This window comes from Calonectris borealis, chromosome 8 (genome assembly GCF_964195595.1).
Source record: "Calonectris borealis chromosome 8, bCalBor7.hap1.2, whole genome shotgun sequence".
NCBI lineage: Eukaryota > Metazoa > Chordata > Aves > Procellariiformes > Procellariidae > Calonectris > Calonectris borealis.
The window spans coordinates 31,250,999-31,269,140 of record NC_134319.1 but is presented as its reverse complement, the minus strand read 5'-3'; the positions used below and the strand labels follow the sequence as shown (position 1 = coordinate 31,269,140).

General features: G+C 54.3%; 1 protein-coding gene across 1 annotated transcript; it reads right to left on the bottom strand.

Moving 5' to 3' along the window:
• Positions 1–4,388: 4,388 nt before the first annotated feature.
• LOC142085287 (regulator of G-protein signaling 16-like) lies at positions 4,389–8,802 on the bottom strand. Its single transcript, XM_075157071.1, is given in 7 exon segments — positions 4,389–4,898; positions 5,173–5,339; positions 6,660–6,721; positions 6,894–6,994; positions 6,996–7,044; positions 7,428–7,529; positions 8,712–8,802. Coding segments are annotated over 7 exon segments (762 nt in total). The 5' UTR covers positions 8,792–8,802; the 3' UTR covers positions 4,389–4,697.
• Positions 8,803–18,142: the final 9,340 nt, after the last annotated feature.

Here is an 18,142-nt window from a genome sequence, read left to right as displayed (position 1 = left end):
CTGCCCTCGGCACCCCAGCAGAAAGCATGAATATTATCATTAATTTTTTCTCGGCTCCTGAGGCACGCTGTGGGTAAGAATCCCTGCACGCAGCTGGACCGGGTTGGCAACCTTGGCATTTAGCTGCCCACGTAGCGAGAGGGACACGAGCCGTGTGGAAACGCATCAGATGTGATTTCTGGTGCTTTATTTGGGCCAAGGCCGTGAAGGTGAAAGCCGTGGAGTGGGAAGCAGTGCGATACAACTGCTCCCTCCCCGTCAGCTGGCACAGGGGCTGGCACAGCACTGCAAAATGCTGGGTGAGGTGTTTGTGGTATTTGAAATGCTCAGGGCATCCCTTTTGCTGGTGAGCTTCCTTCAAAACCACATTTAAACAGCATTTTATAACATTTATTTGCAGACTGTCTTTAAAAAAAAAAATCATGGATGTACGCACATGCCCATGCAAACACATACGAATCTGCCTGCGTATGTGTGTTGTTACCCATGTGTATCCACTGCGGTGCGTGCAACAGAAAGCTCAGCATCCACACCCCCATACATGCACATCCACCTGCCCAAATACATGTCTTTGTAGGGCCACTCATGCACGTATATACGTGCCCTAAGGCGGCTTGGTCCTGCCGGAGCGGGGACCCCCGGCCGCAGGAGGAGATGGGGCGGCTGAGCGGCGATGCCACCCCACCGAGCTGCTGCTGGGAACCCGCCGGGTCTCAGGGCAAAGGGAAACGGGTGGTTTTTTCCACCAGATAAATCCACCCCCCATCCCAGCTCATGGAAACCTGGCCCTGGAGCAAGTATGTGTCATGCCCGGGGAGGGGGGCCAGCACCAGCCCCCACGTTTGCTCCCCGGAGCTCAAATCTTCTCTGCTGCTTCCAAATTCGCAGCCTCCGGCCTGGGAAACTTCGGCTGTGGTTTATTGGAAGCAACCGCAGCCGGCTGTGCCCAAAGGCAGTCGCGGGAAGCTTCGGCTCCTCTTTCTCAACGCGGTTTTGCGGGTTGGTGTTTTTTTATTCTCCCAAGGCTTTAAAGGTTTTATTATATTACCACTGGGTTTTGCCAGCAATCGGGGAGGATTCACTGGACGCAAGCGTGGTTTTATTGACTGAGTTCTCTTTGGGAGGCATCTCAGACTTGTAGAGATGAAACTATGCTGCAAATGGGATACTCCGGTACCAGCTGTGAAGTCCAAGCGCTACCGCCGAGGCTAAGGCTCGGCCTGGGCCATCCATTTCCATGCACGGTGCATCAAGAATGGACGAAGCCCCAGATTTCCTTCTAAAGAAAGCTCAAAAAGATTTTCATTCTAAATTTTTCTTACTTCTTTTGTGGGCCAATTTAAATATTTTTTAATGGAGAATCGGTTTTAAATTAACTTCAAGGTATGCAAGACAAAATATTCATTTTTTTTAGTTAGACACTGCAGTTAAAAAAAAAAAAATCATGATTTTGTTTCTATCTGCTTCTAGACTGTTTTGCTGCTCTCGCCAAGTCTTTCATACCAGATAATTTAAATGCCTCCTGGACACCCTTCTGCTCATTTCCTCCCTCTGACACACACTAAGATCAGGTAAACACGCAGACTACTGCGATTCCAAATTGCCTGTCTTGTAAGACAAGGCCACGCTTAATGAAATCGTGAATAAAAGATACGGGGAAGTTTCAACTGCCTTCCTCCGGTTAGGTGGATGACAACTGTGGGGAACAGGGATGGAGAAGAGTCGACGTATCTGATAAAGAATGATGATCCTTGGACTGTGCATGGCTGTATTGGAAGAGACATAAGGTGTTGTCATACACACAGTGGCTTGTAAAATGCTTTTTAATGGCAGAGGCTGGCTTGTGCTAATAGCAGTACTTTGGGACCTAAGTGCTCCTGAGTCAGTCACCTGCGATGCCAGCTCCTCCTCAGCAGTCCACTCACATTCTCCTCCGCTCACGCAGGCCAGTTAATTTTAGCTTCTAAAACACACAATAAATAGAAAGAAAACAACTTAAAGACATGTTTTGTTTGGTTTTTATTCGGAGCATCAGCATCTCTGCGCTACACTTGGATGCTCCCCACCCCGCATCGCTCGTGCCGCAGGCAGCCCTCCGGTGCTCCCGCGGTGCCTGGAGGTGCACCCCCCCCATCCTCCCAAAGCATCTCGCAGGGACACGGGGGGACTGCTCAGACCTCAGAGACAGCCCAGGCTGCAACAGAGGTAGGAGGTTTTCTAATATCCCCTCTAGAGCCACATACTTCCCCCCTTGTAAATGAATTCAATCATCTGCTGAGTTATCGATAAAAATCAAATATTATTTATGACAGCAACTCAAAAGCAGTTTTTGCAAACAGCAGCCCTAACTTGAATGCTCCTGTGCTTTTAAGACAACGGTGTCTTACTGTTACTAAATAGGTATTGGGAACTGCAGTCCTGTAAGGTGCTCAGAAAATGCGACAATACAAACAGTACTGAACATCCTGGCAATTAATATACTAAAAACTTAAATTCTACTTTCATTCTCGCTGTGAACTGTTCAGTTCTCTTCAATAAGCCAAATACCGTGATGCTTTACTCTTCATAAGTCTTCCCCTTCCTTTGCTGTTCCTGACATTGCAGCTGTTAAAGCGACTGTAAATGCCCCTCGAGCCACCCAACACAAGCAGCTTTCTTTAGTATGCCTTGCAAGTCATCCAAAATTAGAATGTAAAAATTAATTGAAAGCCCACAACCAAAAAAAACCATGTTGTCACAGTATTTTCATCTTTACGTTTTATTTTATAATGACAATATTAAGTAAGTAATGAAAACGGACCATTGTGCGTCATTCACTTCAGTAACACAACGAAGGTGGTTCCAGTTGTAAAAATAAATAATAAATAAGAAAACAGCTAAAATCTCCCTGTAAACACAGCTGGGACCCACCGAGGCTCAGAGGTAGAACCGGGATGGGGAAAGTGGAAGAGGACTCAGAATAATGTCCCCAAACTGGTCCCCAAACTGGTCCTCGGTCCCTTGCTCTGCTCAAACAGCGCGAAACGCCCGAGCGATCCTGTGCTCCGGCCAATGCTGGGGGGGCAAAAGATGGTTCCCTCGGCAAGGAGTGAGTACCAGCGGGATAAGGACCTCCAGGTTTGGTCTTTAGGGATAAGTGGAGGCACATGTGGCAGCCCCAGCCTGTCTCAGTAGGAAACGATGCTGGTGGTACCTTCCCCGTGACCCAGCATAGGACACCCATGGGCTCCCCATCACCCACCCGCGCGGCTGCTGGTACCGTTGCTGCCAAATGGGATCCACGGCTTTCCAGGGTGGCTGTGGGACCCACAAATCCCTGCTCAGTGGGGCTTTCTGAAGAGCTCACCCCACAGGTCTGAGCTGATGAAGTGTCCTGCAGCCCCCCGAGACACTGAATTCACGGCACACGTCGCTTGGCTCCCCTGGTTTCTGGTAAAGTGCTGTGGCTGCAGACTGGTTTCACCGGCCAAGGCAACACCAAGCCCAATTTTAAACCAGGGGAAAGCCCCAGGTTTTCTCTCCCATGTGTAAAAAATAAGTTTTCAATAGGATCACTCACCGAAGTCCCTGTTTTACATCACTATTCTCTGTCTAGGACAAGCTGCTAGTCTACGTGCCGAGATGCCGTCCGCATCTTTAAGGGGAGAAAGGAAACGGCACGGACTGCAAAGCGTCCTTTTACTGCCATCAGCGGCCCCCCGGGCGCACGGGAAACCTGCCGCCTTAGACCCCTCCAGCAGCCCAGCCGGACCGCAGCTCTCGCTGCTGCTATTCGCGTACCTTGCTCCATGGTCATGGTATAGACCTGTCTGGTCATCCCTCAAGTTACTATACGGAAAAGGTGGGAGGCATGCTAAGTGCTACAATATCTAAAATAATTTAATTTACAAGCTCCTCAGAGCAAGGGATGTGTGTATGCTTCGAGCAGTGCTCTTCTAATAAATATATATATATTATAATAATGATAAAATAAATAACAATAATAGTAATAAAAAGTTATGCATGTGACCTAAGATTATATGCAATCTAAAGGTCATGTAGGTTAAGCGAGGGATAAAAACGTCACTGCTAGGAATACGCTGTACTGGCAGAAGATGTAAAGCTTTGATGCAGAGCATGCATAGGAAACGGCAGAATAAGGATCTCGGGATCAGAAGAAGGCAGGCGCAGGGTCTCTCCGGCTGAAGATGCCACGTCTTTGGACTTTTATTCTGGCCGTTCCCTCATAGAAAAAGCCCTGCAGGCAGGTCTGGGGCGGTTGCCCCGGGCACTGCAGGAGTTGCAGGCTCCCGTGCTGGCTCTGCAGCCGGCGGCTGACGCTGCGGGTCAGAGGCAGGGTCCTGAGAGCAGGCGGGAGCTCTCTGGTTACGGATGCTCAGGGGAATCCGGTCTCTTTTTCCCGGACTTGCAACTCAAATCCGATTTCTTTCTGTCCCTGCGGTGGTGCAGGTCTCTGGCCGTGCTGCAAGGGGAGGCATGGGGCACACGCTGCCATGCGAGCCGTTCCCACCCGCTCCGCTCCTCCTCTCTTCCCAGCAGCTTGGTGAGAAGCGGAAGCGCTTGAGGTCCTGGGGATCCTCCTAAAATGCCAGGACTTCAGCCGAAATCCCACCGTGCAGACCTCAGCCCTCGCAAACCATCTCTCAGCCTCTGCCTGGTCCCCCGGCTCGTCCCCCTGCGGTGGATTCGGGCTCGGGTCAGGTATGCGACCGCTTATTGATGCCGCGGCTGGTGGCCTGCTTGGTCATGTCCTGGTAGGAGGCAGACTTCAGGAACCGGGGGTAGGAGTCCTTCTCCATCAAGGTGCGGGTCTTGGCCTGGGCTTCGTTGAAGCAAGCGGAGGTGGCACCCGAGAGGTTCTTCCGGGTGATCTCCCTGGTTTCGTGGTCGATATTCACCTGCAAGGAAGCAGTGTCCACAAAGATTAATTTGGGGTTAACTCCCCTCCCATGGGGGGAGGAAAACTGTTTTCTTCATCTTGTTTTCTTCACCAGGTGAGGGTGAAGATGCTTGCAAGCCTTTATATCCCTTCATGTTGGTAGACCACGCGAGGTTGAAATGAAAGCTCTCATGAACAAGAGCACATCTTCCCACTTCGATAAAACCCACTGGGATGTTTTATTCCTTTCCCACCCTATTCGATGCCACAGGACAGGCAGAAATTGCTCTCACCTCCCTGGGCGCTTCGCTTTGGACAAACTCCTCAAAGATCCTGTTGGCCTTGGTAGCCAGCTTGGTTTTCGACCGGGTCTTTTTGAAGTCCTCGCATGCCAGCCAGAAGTCGAGGTTCTCCTCGCTGAACTCCGTCTTCAGGAAGGTGTGGAAGGCCGTCACCCCGCCTGGGGAGGGGAGAGAAGAGCAGTTAGCAGGGCAGAAGAGGGGGAGGAAGAAGAGGATGGCTGCCAGACGCGGCGCTGCTGGCGAGCATCGCCCTGGGAGCTCAGACCAAGACATCTGCAGATTTCCTTTCCCTCCAGGCAAATTCCACCCTCTGAGACACTGCTAATTGGCCTCTAGACTCCAATAAAATCCTTTCCCACAGACAAGTAATCCTCTGGTTTTATTTATCTGACCTTTCCGTAATGAGGCTTCAGAGTATTTTCTTTACAGCTTCGGAAAAGAGCTAATTCTACCTACGGAGAAATCCACTGAGGTATCAGTACGCCTGCAGGAACCGAGCAGCGATGGCTTTATTTTTATTTCTCAGCTGAAATCTAGGGGGAACGAGACGCTGAGGAGTATGGGAGAGTAATTGCAGCGAGGATTCAGAGCCAGGCTGGGGGGATGTATTCAGTTACAAAGCCGGAGATGCTTGTTAGCCATCGCAGCACGTGAGGAAGGCTGGAAATTAAATACGCCTAGCCCCAACCTAGCACTGTGGAAGGACTTTCTCTTGCTGTGGAATAGCTTTTAAGGTAGACAACTACTTTCGTATCAAAATTTGGCACTTCTACCTGCTGTAAAACCCAGCGTAAGGAAGGGATTACCTGTGGGACTCAAAAAGAGGTCCCCTCTCTGGGTCTGCAGGTACTGCCTGCATGGGGGAGAGGGAGACAGCACCTTGTGGGAACCCTCTGCATCGCCATACGTATAGCAAATATTGGAGGGGAAAATGGCTACGTGTAACTCAGCAGCTGAATTCCTTCTCCCTGTGGAAGAGCCATCCCCAGAGGCACAGGACAGACAGACAGAGGGCAGCAACGCAGTTTTCTGTGCAGCAAAAGCCTGCGGGGAGGCGGCTGCGTTGCTGTGCAAAGGAGGACACCGAGAGCAGACACCCTTGCCTTCTCCTCCGTGTGGAGAAAGGGACGGTCAGGGCACGGCGTGACGTTCCCCCTGACGGACTGCTGCACGCGGGATGCCCACGACGATGCTCCTGTCCCGAGGCAGCAGCGAGGCGTTGCGAGACAACGCTTGTGCCCCCCGAAAAGCACCCAGCCGGAAGAAAAAGGGTACAGCTTCGCAAGCCAGGCAATGAGCCCCGTGCATCGGCTCGGTCAGGGCAGGAAAGGGGCCTCTCTCTAAATCCTAAACCATCTCGTTTAAGGAGGAGACAAGGTTTCCTCATACGCTGGCTCCAGGCATACAGTCACCCCCTTGCTCACCGGGAGTTTGTCCCACGCGCCCGCACCAGGAGAAGAAAACAAGATCCTACTCACTTTTACTCTTCAGGAGCTGGTCGAAGGACTCCCTCCATTCCAGTACCTCTCGCGAGGAGTCTCTGGAAAAGACAAAAGGATGTAAGGCTCGCTGTCCCGCCGACAACACTTCTCCTGCCCCGCGGCGAAGGATGGGAGCACTTCAGACAGGCGGCCCCGTTAATGGGAGACAGTACAAGAGGGGAGGCAGCGGCACTCGGTAGGAAACCAAAGCGAGACCCCAGTATCCATTACCTGTGGACTCTCTTTCCTTTCTCCCTTTCTTTTACCTTCCCCGATGGCTCCCCAGACCTCAGCTCCATAGTGCGGCTTTGGCCAAGTAGCTTCTCTAGAAGGATACTCGGAGGAGCCCTTTTCTGCTGGTACAAGCCCAGCAGAGCCTCCTCTGCAAGAAGATGCCTTGCCTTCAGCAGCAATATTTAGTATTTTGTTTTTAATGCTGCCTGGGGGGTTTTAATGCATTCCCTGGGGTCCGAGGCAGTGGTTGGAGACACCAGGAATTGCAGGAGCCCTCTGAGTTTCTGGTCTATTGCTAAGGACCCGCTTTCTTGTGCCTAATGCCAGAACATCAATTCGCCAGTCTGATTTTATAACTGGTGGAGCTGGGAAGTGATCCGCCTTCCCTGCCTGCCGGGGTGGGACCATGGGGAGGACGAGCTGCGTTCTGTCCTCTCTGCTGCGCAGATGGGCAGGAGCATCCCCCAGGACAGCCTGGTCCATGGGGACCTGACCCGGGCTGAACCTGGGACATAGGACCGCTTGGCTTACCTCTGCCTGGAGCCCAGCTGCAACTTGCTGGAGGTCCCGATCCTGTGTCCCAGCTCTGGTTTATGAAGCAGGATCCCTAAGCGGGTCTTCAGATCCTTGGCTCTGGGAGGGAGGAAAGGAAGAGGTGGGATTGCGGGACCGCCGGACTGCTGCCACCACCCCCCTGCCTGACAGGGACTGCACCCCAGGGACCCGACACAGCTTGGAGGGGCAACCCTCGCTCCTCAACTTCAGCTGCTTCTTTGCCTTCTGATGTACGAAATAAATGCTCCCCCGATTGCTTTTTCTGCTCCCTGGCAACCACGCTCAGCAGTGCATTAAGCCCAGGGGACCGTTTCCTCCGCCTTGCTTCCCAGGTAGCGCCGCATGCATTTATAAAGCTCGGCGAGTTTTTTCCTCTGGGGCAGGTAGCAGAGCAGCTGCTGAGTGCCCAGCTGGAGCCCCCACCACCCCCCTTGGCTCCCTGGAGCTAACCTGGCTCCTTTTCCCGTCCCCCTCTCCCGGCAGTGCTACGCTGCTCTCAAAACACTGGAAAAACACAGCGATTGCTTTCTGCTCAGCGGAGCGGGAGCATCTCCCTGCTGCGAGGCTGCTGCAGCAGGGCTGATGCTCCCCTGCTTTTTTTTTTTTTTTTTTTTGGGGGTGCCCCTGAGTCACCAGGAGCCTGCCACCACGCCATGGAGATGGCTGCGCTCCCCGGTGGCACCCTCCACCTACCCCATGCCTTCCAGACCCAGCGAGCCCGGCGGCAGCACGATGCTCCTGTGCCAGAGCCCCCTCTGCGAGAGCCTGGGACACGGCTGCCTGTCACCGCGGCTCTGCGGCGGTGGCACGGAGGCACCTCCCTGCCGGGAGGTCTCTGCGGCAATACGGCAGGAGCTGCTGCTAAATCAGCTCCTCTCCCGGGGTCCCCCCCCGAGGCAGCGCGCGGCCCCGCTGCTATTTGTGTGCTGCAGTTCATTCAGGCATCCCAAGGCGCTCATATAAAAATAAGTGTTTAAATGTCAAGCCGGCAGCGTGGGGCTCCGGAGCCATGTTTGGCAGGAGGAGCAACGTGTCACTGAACATTTCAACCGTGTTGACAAAAATAGTCCTGCTGCTGTCAACCTGAAGGAACTTCTGCAGGCATCTTTCGCTGTGTGTTTCTTTGCGGTCTGCGCCCCAATTTCTACCGAAACATCACAACCGCAGCAGCAGAGGCTGGCCCGGCCGCTCCGAAGTTAGGTGCATCTTTTCCAGCTAACCCTCTGCATCCCAGCACTGCGGCGTGGCGAAGCCTCTTACCTTTCCAGGCAAGTGATGGGGAGCGCGGCTAACCCCCGGCACATGCTGAGAGCTGGGCACCCAGGCATCCAGCAACTCATCGGGTCCTTACGGCGGCGGCAGGGGCGTGCAACAGGCAGCTGCGGCACCACCTGCGCCCACGGTCGTGTGCTGTCGGCTGGAAAAGCGTCGAGGAGCCGTGCTTTATATCGGGTGGGAGGCGGGAGGGGGACCCGGCATCGCTCCAGCCTCCAACCAACCAAAAGCTGCTCTGGCAGCGCCCGGCGAAGAGAACGGCTTAGGTAGGTTTCTTTTGTGCCGTTAAGGGGGGGTGGGAGGCCCAGGCTTGTCCTTGAGCATCACAGTCATAACTTGCTTCCTCGATAACAGGAAAAAACAGGCTCGTTTCCACCGACGTGCGGAGCCTGCTGAGTAACCGCCGGCGGGCGGGTACGTGGATGGGGAGAGCGAGAGGGACAGGACAGACGCCGTGATGCACGGCAATTCGTCAGCTCTGTCCTGCTGCCCGAGGGCTTCCAATCCTCCCGGCGCTGCAAGGGCTGGCGTGGCGGCATCGCAGCAAGGTGCTTTTCCCCGGGTGGTTTAAGCAGGGGATGGCGGTCCCCAGCAGAGTCAGGCTGTTCCGCAGCATCCCGGGGGCAGCTGCAAAGCCTGGGGGAAGGGTTTGCGCTCCCCAGGGCAATGCAATACACCCCCCCTTGCACTGCAGAGAGAGCAGAAGGGTGTGAGGTTTCCACGTCCCCCCAAATTACACTGCCAGTCCACAGCTAGAATAAATAAGGACCGATGTCTGACCCCACGTGCTGGCAGAAGTTGCACTTCTTCATCGCAAATTCTCTGCTGGGTCTATGGTGGGAGAAGAGAAGGGGAGGGGATGCGCATCAAAGAACGTCTGAGCAAAGCTTGGGAAAGCATCTGATAAAGGTGGATCCTGATGAGAACTGAAGATGGAAAGAAAAGACTAAAAGCAGGGGAGAGGTTGGAAACTGGAGGGGAAGGACTGAACCAGCAAAACAGAAGGATGAAGAAAAAGAGTTAAACCAGTCAGACACTGTGCACCAGCGAACCCCAAGGTCTGGTGGAACAAGCAGAGAGGTCCATGACAGCCAACAAGTCCCCCCTGCCAAGGTTGGGCCCACGCAGGGTCCTGGAGAGCTGCCCTCCCTGCAATCCCCAGGGTGGAGGGAGCGACCCTAAACCCCCCTGCCCACGGCCGTCCCAGGGCAAAGGCAAGAGCTGCCATCTCCGCTCCTCATCCTCTTCCTTCCTCCCCACTTGGTCCCTGCTATTACCAGCACAGCCATTTTTCCAGAGCTCAGGTTGTCTCCTACCCTTGCTGCCTGCATTAATCACGCGTGGGACGTTGCCAGAGCGTCTTGCCCGTGGGAGATGAGCCGTGCGGGGGGAGGTGGCAGCACGCACAGCCCTCTCGGCCCCGGGCCGGGGAGGAAGGTCCCTCTCGAGCTGCCTTTGGAGAGCAGAAGCACGAGGATATCAGGATGGGAGACTTTCGGAGGAGCACTAGGCACCTCAGCTCCCTTGAACTGTAACGGGGACTCCTGTCTTTCTCCTACCACTTAGAAAAAGCCACTGAATTGTCTTGCCCGTGGCTAGCCAGAAAAACGCATCAGAACTAATGACCAAACACACGTTTTTAGCTCCTGTCTCAGCTTTAATGACAACAACAGCCTCTTTCCCAACAGCTCTGGCTTTTTTCACTTGAATAAATAAGTTTAAGGCTTCTTGGTTAGCAGATATTCAGCTACAGATAAATGTTTGGAGCTACAGAAAGCTCTTGTTCATGTCTTCCCTGTGCTTTAAAACCATGATTAGAGCTGTGATCCTTGCTGTGGATTTAAGGAAAGGAGGGGAAGTGTAAGGGTGAGAGGGCTGTAAGATTGCCTTTGCCTGTGCAGATGCTGAGAAGGTCTGTGCATGCCCACAGCGTGGACATCACTTGATCTAACACAGGTTTTGGAAGTGCTTGGCCACATCAGCCTGGTGCTCCACCCCAGCTCACTGCCATGCTGGGAGCACTGGTGTCGCAGCGGCAGTGCCACGCTGACGTGGGTACGGGCTCCTGGTACCCACAGGAGAGCTCACACCCGGGTATTTCGGCACGCACACGTACCCTTTGCACTCACCTCCCAGCTGTAGCTGTCGGCCAACAACATCAGCCACTGGTCCGGGCGGTAACGGCTCTTCTCCTCCATTACCTGCATCTCTATCTCCTCCCCGGTTCTCTGCACAGATGCAGTGCTCACTGATGCCCTTGCATTGTTTTGTCTCATCATTTTGGGACATGCCCGGTGTTAAGCAGGACTTCATCCGTGTCCTTTTTCCCTTTAAAACTGTGTTCACGCTTTGCAGCCCGTTCTCCCGCCTACAGATTTGCAAAGTCATAGGATGCTCTGGTGACTCTCTCTGGTGTTTGGGGCATCCCCCGAGCAGGTTATGCCGAGAGGAAAAACCTCCGGGAGGCTGGGCACGTGTTACAGACACAGAGGACAGATGACTTCTGGCAGCAAGTCCGTGCTCCCCGAGACAGCCGCTGTGCTGGGAGCCACGTGCTGCTTGAAGCAGCCGGGGAAATGTAACTGTATGGCAAAACCACAGCCGGGACGGCAGCAACAGCCACGGCCCGTGGGAGAGGAGCTTGGGTGATGCGAGCCAGAGCGGAGAAACTCTGTGCATCTCTGCCTTGGCATTACAGCCTGCTGCAACCTCCGCTTTGCTTCAGCCCCTGTCTCCCCACTGCATTTTCCCATAGAAATAAAGCGCGGTGGGCAAGCGCGTGTGTGGTTTTACCTTGTCCCCTCTGTAGCAGCTTTTAGCTCAGGTGAGGCAAAGCTGCTGGCAAGGCAGAAGTAAGGAAATGCCTGCAGTGGGAGCTTGGTCCCTGCAAGCTCTATAAATCCTCAGTGGGAGGGAAAGAGTCAATCAAAGGCTGTATCTTCCCGGCACCACAGCCACTCAGCCAGAAGATGCACAAAGCCGTAGGAAATCCCACCCGAACCCCTGCCACGCTCACGATGAGGTCCCATGCTTGGGTGTTTGAAACCAGGGCATGGCTCTGGGACACAGCCAGTACCACTCAGCCGGGTCTGAGCCCAGGCGCAGGAATGGGATCAGGCTGCTCCGGCGACGTCCTCCCTGCCAAGGCCGGGACGGACCCTCCGCCCGCTCTGCCGTAGCCACCAGCCCCCTGCACAAAGCACTGGCCAGCGGCTCTGCTCCTGTGGGGCAGCTTTTTTAACTCTCCCCTTCGATGGGACGGGAGCTGCCGTTCAAGGATAGGCAGCTCGCCAGCATGGGATGCGGTAGGTGCAATATTTTATAATGCAGAGCTCTTCAGCAGGGTTACACAATAGCCTCCGAGCCCAACGACATATGTGTACTCAGACGTCTTTATGCCGCTCTATATCTAATTTAATTACATGCTTCCTGTCTCATTTAGCTTAGCAGCCTCCCGCGGCTCCAGCGCGGTTCCCTGTATTATCAGTCCTTGTTTTGGAACACAAAAAACTCATCTGTGTCGCAACGCCTGGGGCCGGGCTCCCTTCCCGTAACCGTGCCGCAGCCTTGCCGGCATGAAGCCCACCTCCCATCCGTGGGGACCGGCCCTCTCGGGGTTTCATTTCCACCAGGGAGGTCCTGGCAACCCAGGCAGGGTGCACTGGGGGGACCCTGCACGCCTGGGCTGGGGATGGCTGGACCGTGGAAGCACCTGCGGTGGGAGAGCTGCATCCGCAGCCGCCCTTTGCCAGCGCAGCACCGGCGTTTGCAGGGGTAGCTACCAGCTTCCCCATCAGAAGCAAAACACAAAACCTCTCAGCCCCAGGCATTGCTGCTGTTGTTTCTGAGTTAGTATTTGTGAAGTGCCAGCAACCTTGAAAAACAGGAAAATAAAGTTTTCAGCCCCAAAACTACACAAATGAGGTGGGTAACAGGGAAACAAGGAGCGACTGGTGACTGGGTGCAAAGCGTCCTTGCACGTGTGCCCCACAGCACAGCCAAGCTCTGACGAGAGTTTCTGGTACCAGGTATGTTTGTATTTTTATATGGTTTGAGTGGAGTAAGAAGGGGAGGATACAGAAATGGATGGGAAGGGGAGGCAGGGAGGAGGAGGAGGAGGAGGAAGAGCCAGGTCCAGGGCGAGCCACGCTGCTGGGGTCTCGCTGCATCGCAGATGTGGGCCGGGCAGGCTCACTGAGGAGCCTGACACCTGATTTCTCCTAAACCGATGGGGAACCGCAGAGGTGGCAATCAGGAACAGTAAAACCTGAAGACAGCACCGCAGGCTCCCTGCGTTGCTTCAGCAGAGGCTGCCAGAAGCCCGACGAGTCCCCCGCAGCCGTCCGCATTAAATCAGGGAGATGTTGAGCGCAAAGGAGTGGAAGGGAGAGACTTAAAGGTTCTGGTCGTGTTGCACAGCCCCTTCCTCCGCCAGCAAGCTGTTGTTAAGCTCTGGTTGTGCTTAAGGAGAGATGTAGGCAAAGGAGGTGGGGAAAGGGGTGCTGGCAGGGGATCACCCGTGGCGGGAGGTTGCTGCTGTGCAGGCAGGAGCGCGGCATCGCTCGGAAGCTGGTGATGGTGTGCGGGAGGAGCGAGGAAGCTGCCAAGGCTGCGACAGCAGCGCGGCGCTTGCAAGGGGTCCCCAAGGAGCCACATCACAGCTGGGTCTCGGCCACGGGCTGTGGGATGCCATGTCCGTGTGGTTGCAGGTGAGCCTTGCTCCTTCCACGCCTGCCCACCCAGGGAAGCCCCTACCCCGGTGCAGGACGGGCAGCTGCCCGCGCAGGCAGCAGCGCTTGTCCCTCGGCAGCTCCTGTGCGACAACAGGCCCCCACCCTAACCCACGGGGCGTTTAATTGATTCCCAACAAAAGCGCACGCTGCGTTCACATGAAGCACGAGAGGAAATAGCTGCTCTGGAAATTTGTAGCAGTGCGGAAAGCGATTATTGAAATAAAAAAATTAGAATTACAAATGAGCTTTTCGAGGGGCAGCTGTTATCCACTCTGCTCTCATGCTTGCCTTGCACAGCCCCGGAGCACATCTGCGTAGGGAGAGGTATCTGACAGCAGGTATTTTTAATCTCTTTCTGTTCCCGGCACCTGCTCTTTAAAGCCACTGAACAGCAAAAAAAAAAAAAAAACAAAACCAACCAACAAAGACGATGGCTAAATATATCCTAACTAAGAGGAGAGACAGAGCAGCACTAATGGCAGATCCTTCCTTGCATGCATGTAAATTGTTTTGGCTCAGAGACAGGTTTAGAGGGAAGAAGCAGCAGATGAAAAACAATTTTAAAAAGCGAGGGAATTAGGGCAAAAAAAGAGGGATAGAAAGAAGACAGAGGGACTGATAAATTCCACTGCACTGATTTCCAGAGGAAAACAAGCTCATTTAATTTTTGTTTTTAAATGCAACCCTGTGCAGACCATGAAGCAAACACTCACCTTTTGGCAGGGAGGGTGGGCTCTGCATCAGGCGAGGAGTGCCCTCGGTGCGCCCAGGGCCGGGCCGGATCCAGGTCGCTGCTCTCCCTCACTTGCCAGACCTGCTCAGGAGATGCTCTGCTTGGCCTCAGCCCTTCCCCGTTGAAGCCCTTTCTCCAGGCAGGTTGCAGTCCCCATGGGGTTGCTTCAGCCCCACTCTGCAGCAGATCTCCCACCCTGCAACTTTCTGCTAACACCCAAACAACCCCCCAGCCGCCCTCACGCTGGTCTCTGCCCCTGCTAACACCTCCCCTTCCCCCTTTAGTACCTGGGATCGCTCTCAGGTGCTGTCTGACCCTTCCCCAGCAAGCCCAGGCTGCTCCAGACTCCCTAAACTGGCCCTTGGGACTTGCCAAGTCGCTCTGACTTCTCCGGCTCTTGTTGCCCATCTCTAGCTAATGCACACCGTGGTCCCCAGACCTGCTTTCCCTGCCTGCCGAGCCAACCCTTGCCTTTCCCATTCCTTACTTGTTCACCCCCTTCCCCACTGCCAGCCCTCACCCTGGGCTTTGCCGGTGACTCGCCAGCCTAGTCCCGCTCGCCTCTCCCCAGTTTATCCCCCAAGGATGGGTCAAATCGAGACCTCGATGCGAGCTGCCTCCTTTTTATAGATGGAGAAAGCATTTGTTTGCTCTTCATGGCCTGATCATGCTTGATCCATCCGCACTGCTCCCTTTCCTGGGAGCACTTGCTCATGCATCCCCCAGCCCTGGTCCCAGTACGGGGAGCAGACCTGGCACTTGTTTTCACGCTTGGCAATAAGGCAGAGTGACCGAAACGCTGGCACAGGGGCAGGTGGGAGCCGTGCCACCCGTGGCATCGGGTCCGCGGGAAAGGCTGATGCCCCAGCTGTGCCACCGTCGCCGCGGCCACTTCTGGCTGCGTGCCAGTGGGTTTAGTGGGCTGATAAAGAGCGTTTGCTCCCCAGCCATGGCCACTTCTCCCCGCAGGATGCGTATGGAGGTGGTTGGGCTGGAGAGAGCCGACTGGCTGGTTCAGCAGCCCCGTGTCCCCCCGCCACGCTCCCGGCAGGGAGAGAAGTGCTTGGTTTTCCATTTTCCCCCTGAAGCATGGCTGAACAAGCAGTTACCCGCTGCTGCAGCCCTGGCTTCCCCCCCGGGAAAGTCCTGCAGATTTCTGTGTGGTTTCCGTGAGGTACCCGGTTCAGGGGAATGGGTAATTTGTCCATGATGGACTGCTCACACCACCCATCTGCACCGGCCACCACCGCTCTCCACGCTGCCGGCCTCCCCGGGCTGAAGCCAGCGCTCCCGCTCGGCTCCGACCGCAGCTACTCCCCGGGCAGACGCCAGCAGCCCCTCGCTGCGGGGAAGCTTTGCTGCAGCCTGCTCCAAGGACGGCTGCTCCTGATGCTGCTTGCGCTCAGGTCCTCGGGTTTGGGGTTTGGGGTGGGCAATCCATCACAGGCAGCAGCGGGGTGTACCCAGAAAAGGACAGCCATGCACTGGTGGAAGGCTCTTCAGATTTACCTTCCTTGTAGTCTCCTAGATTCTACTGACAGTATTTGTGACTCAAACTGTACTTCCAGGCAGATTGGTTCTAAATTGCTTCAACAGAGGAGACCGACACCTTAGAGTTAACACATCCCTTCCTCACTGCCCCAGCCAGCATGTCTGCACCAGTGAAACCAGCACGCAGAAGGATGAGGGCAGGGTCCGGGAAGGCACAAGCTTCTCCCATCCTTTTCCTCCTCAGCAATTCTGCTATGCGACACCCCTCCATCCCTGGGCTCGCAGTTCCCACTTTCCTCTCCACGCAGGAAAACATGCTCGACCCGCACCTTTTCAGGCACTCGGGCGCAGAGCAAGTACTCTCAGGCTGTTCATTACATCCTCACGGTCTCTATATGGTACAGGTGAGTAACGCTTTACAATGCGGTGACACGGCTCAGGGGGGATATCATGGCTGGTCGGACATCTGGTACGGCTGAGGAGCTTTTCCAGCCTCATTAGGGGAAGGTGAGCCTAGCAAACGAGCAGCTAATGCAGAGGGAAGGTCAAACCGAACCGGAGCCCGTGCCTTCCCCTGAACGGGAAGGGATCAGCCCACATGTCCTGCCCAAAGAGCTGCTGCTGTCATCTACCAACACCAGCAGCACCCGGACACTGTGGAGGCAGTTACAGCAAAAATACCTAATTAAAATAAAAACGTGGCATAGTGAAGGTCTTAAAAGAGCCACCAGAAGTACCTGGTGGCTCACTTCTGAGTTCACTCCGTACAATAATGCCCTCCTAAATCTCTTCTGAGCCACCTGCAAGCATGTTTCCCAAGGAACAAGACATCGTTATTATTTAAGACAGCCTTATTTGGTGCCTGGGTTTGGAGTCGGGTCCTCAAGGCCCGTTCCTGCCGGTGGGACACTGCCATCCCACCGAAGACGGAGGTGCCAGAGAGCTTGAAGAAAAATCTGAACTCTGTGGGTCTGATTTGGGTTGCTTGTAGAGGAGGGGGGAGAGAGCTTATAGGAGGATGAGATACTTCGATCATGGTTTTAAGGAAGGGGGATCTACCCAGGGAGTACTTGTACCCTGCTCTCTTCATTACCAGTAATCCTGCAGAGGACTGCCTGGGTAAACCCAACACAAGATGCCTCCTAACCCTCATGGCTTTTTAGCTGGTGACCGTGGGCACTGATGGAGCAACGTGAAGACATTTCTCTTAGGACAACGCCGTTATCTACGCTGTAAATGCAAAGCCGACCAGCTCCTCATCCATCGTGTTTTAGATCCAGGCTGGGGCACGCAGCACATGAGGCAAACTGGGAGTTGTGGGGCTACTGGAGACAAGCAATTCACACCACAGCTGGTCCCCATACCTCCCTGGTATGCCAGGTCCCTCCAGAAGCAGGCACTGCCTTTTCTTCTGTGCCTTTTTGCCAGAAATATTCTGTTTTTTTCAGTAATAAGCTCATCCCCTTTTGCCACCTCCCTCCCATGCCCTCGGTTCCCTGAACTCCAGTTGAGTTTACTGCAGTCTCAAATTAGAGATACGACCCTCCAGTAAAACCAAGAGGAAGCACAGAGCACACCGACTGATTTTACTAAGCAAATACAACACACACACCTTTATTTACACTCTTCTTTTATATCAGAAAGCCAGGAGGAAGCGCAGCTGTGACCCTGCCGGAGCAGCCGCTGCCTCCGCGCAGCAGGGCTGCCCTCTCGCTTAGCCAGCCCCTGCCACAGCCGCAGCACGTGGAGCGTGGATGGAGGAAGAAGACAGAATACTGGAGACAAGCTGAGCCTCTGCAAAACCCAAGGGGTGCGTGGTAGAGAAAAGCATTCTGGTCTAGCAGCAAAATGTACTTTAATTCCAGTTTTGTGATATAACGCTTTGATGCCGGAGAAAACACAGTACCAAGGAAGAAGACAACTGCAGCAGCCCCAGGAATTAAAGATAATGCAGAAATTACGTGAAGCATTTTCTTCTTATATAATGGGCAAGGAATAGCTACTAGGAGCTTTATAGTGACAGTAGGAGGTACGTAGGAGAGAGATGGCAAGACCAGAGACAAGTGTCTGGGGAAGTAAAAGGCAAAGGAGAGAGGAGGGATAGATGGGGATGGAGGGTATGCAAAGAGGAGGGCATGGCAGGAGGTTACGAGACCCAGGCTCGGATACACAGGGACAAGCAGTACTGGTGGAGAGGAAGGTTGGCATTGACAGGAGTGCTTCAGGGAGGTGACCGTAAGGAGGAGGAAGAGGAAAGTCCACGAGGACAGGACTGAGAAAGAGAGGGGTTTGGAGAGAGAAGGAAGAGGCCCCCAGGGAGGGGAGAGCTTGCACTGACGGGTGAGAGGCACTCCGGGACTGGCATGAGGTATGCTTTGCTATTGCTCTGAATGCTGTAAACATTTTGGTTTTGTGTCTATCAGTGAACATTCAGTTCAGTTTGATACATGTGCTCTTAT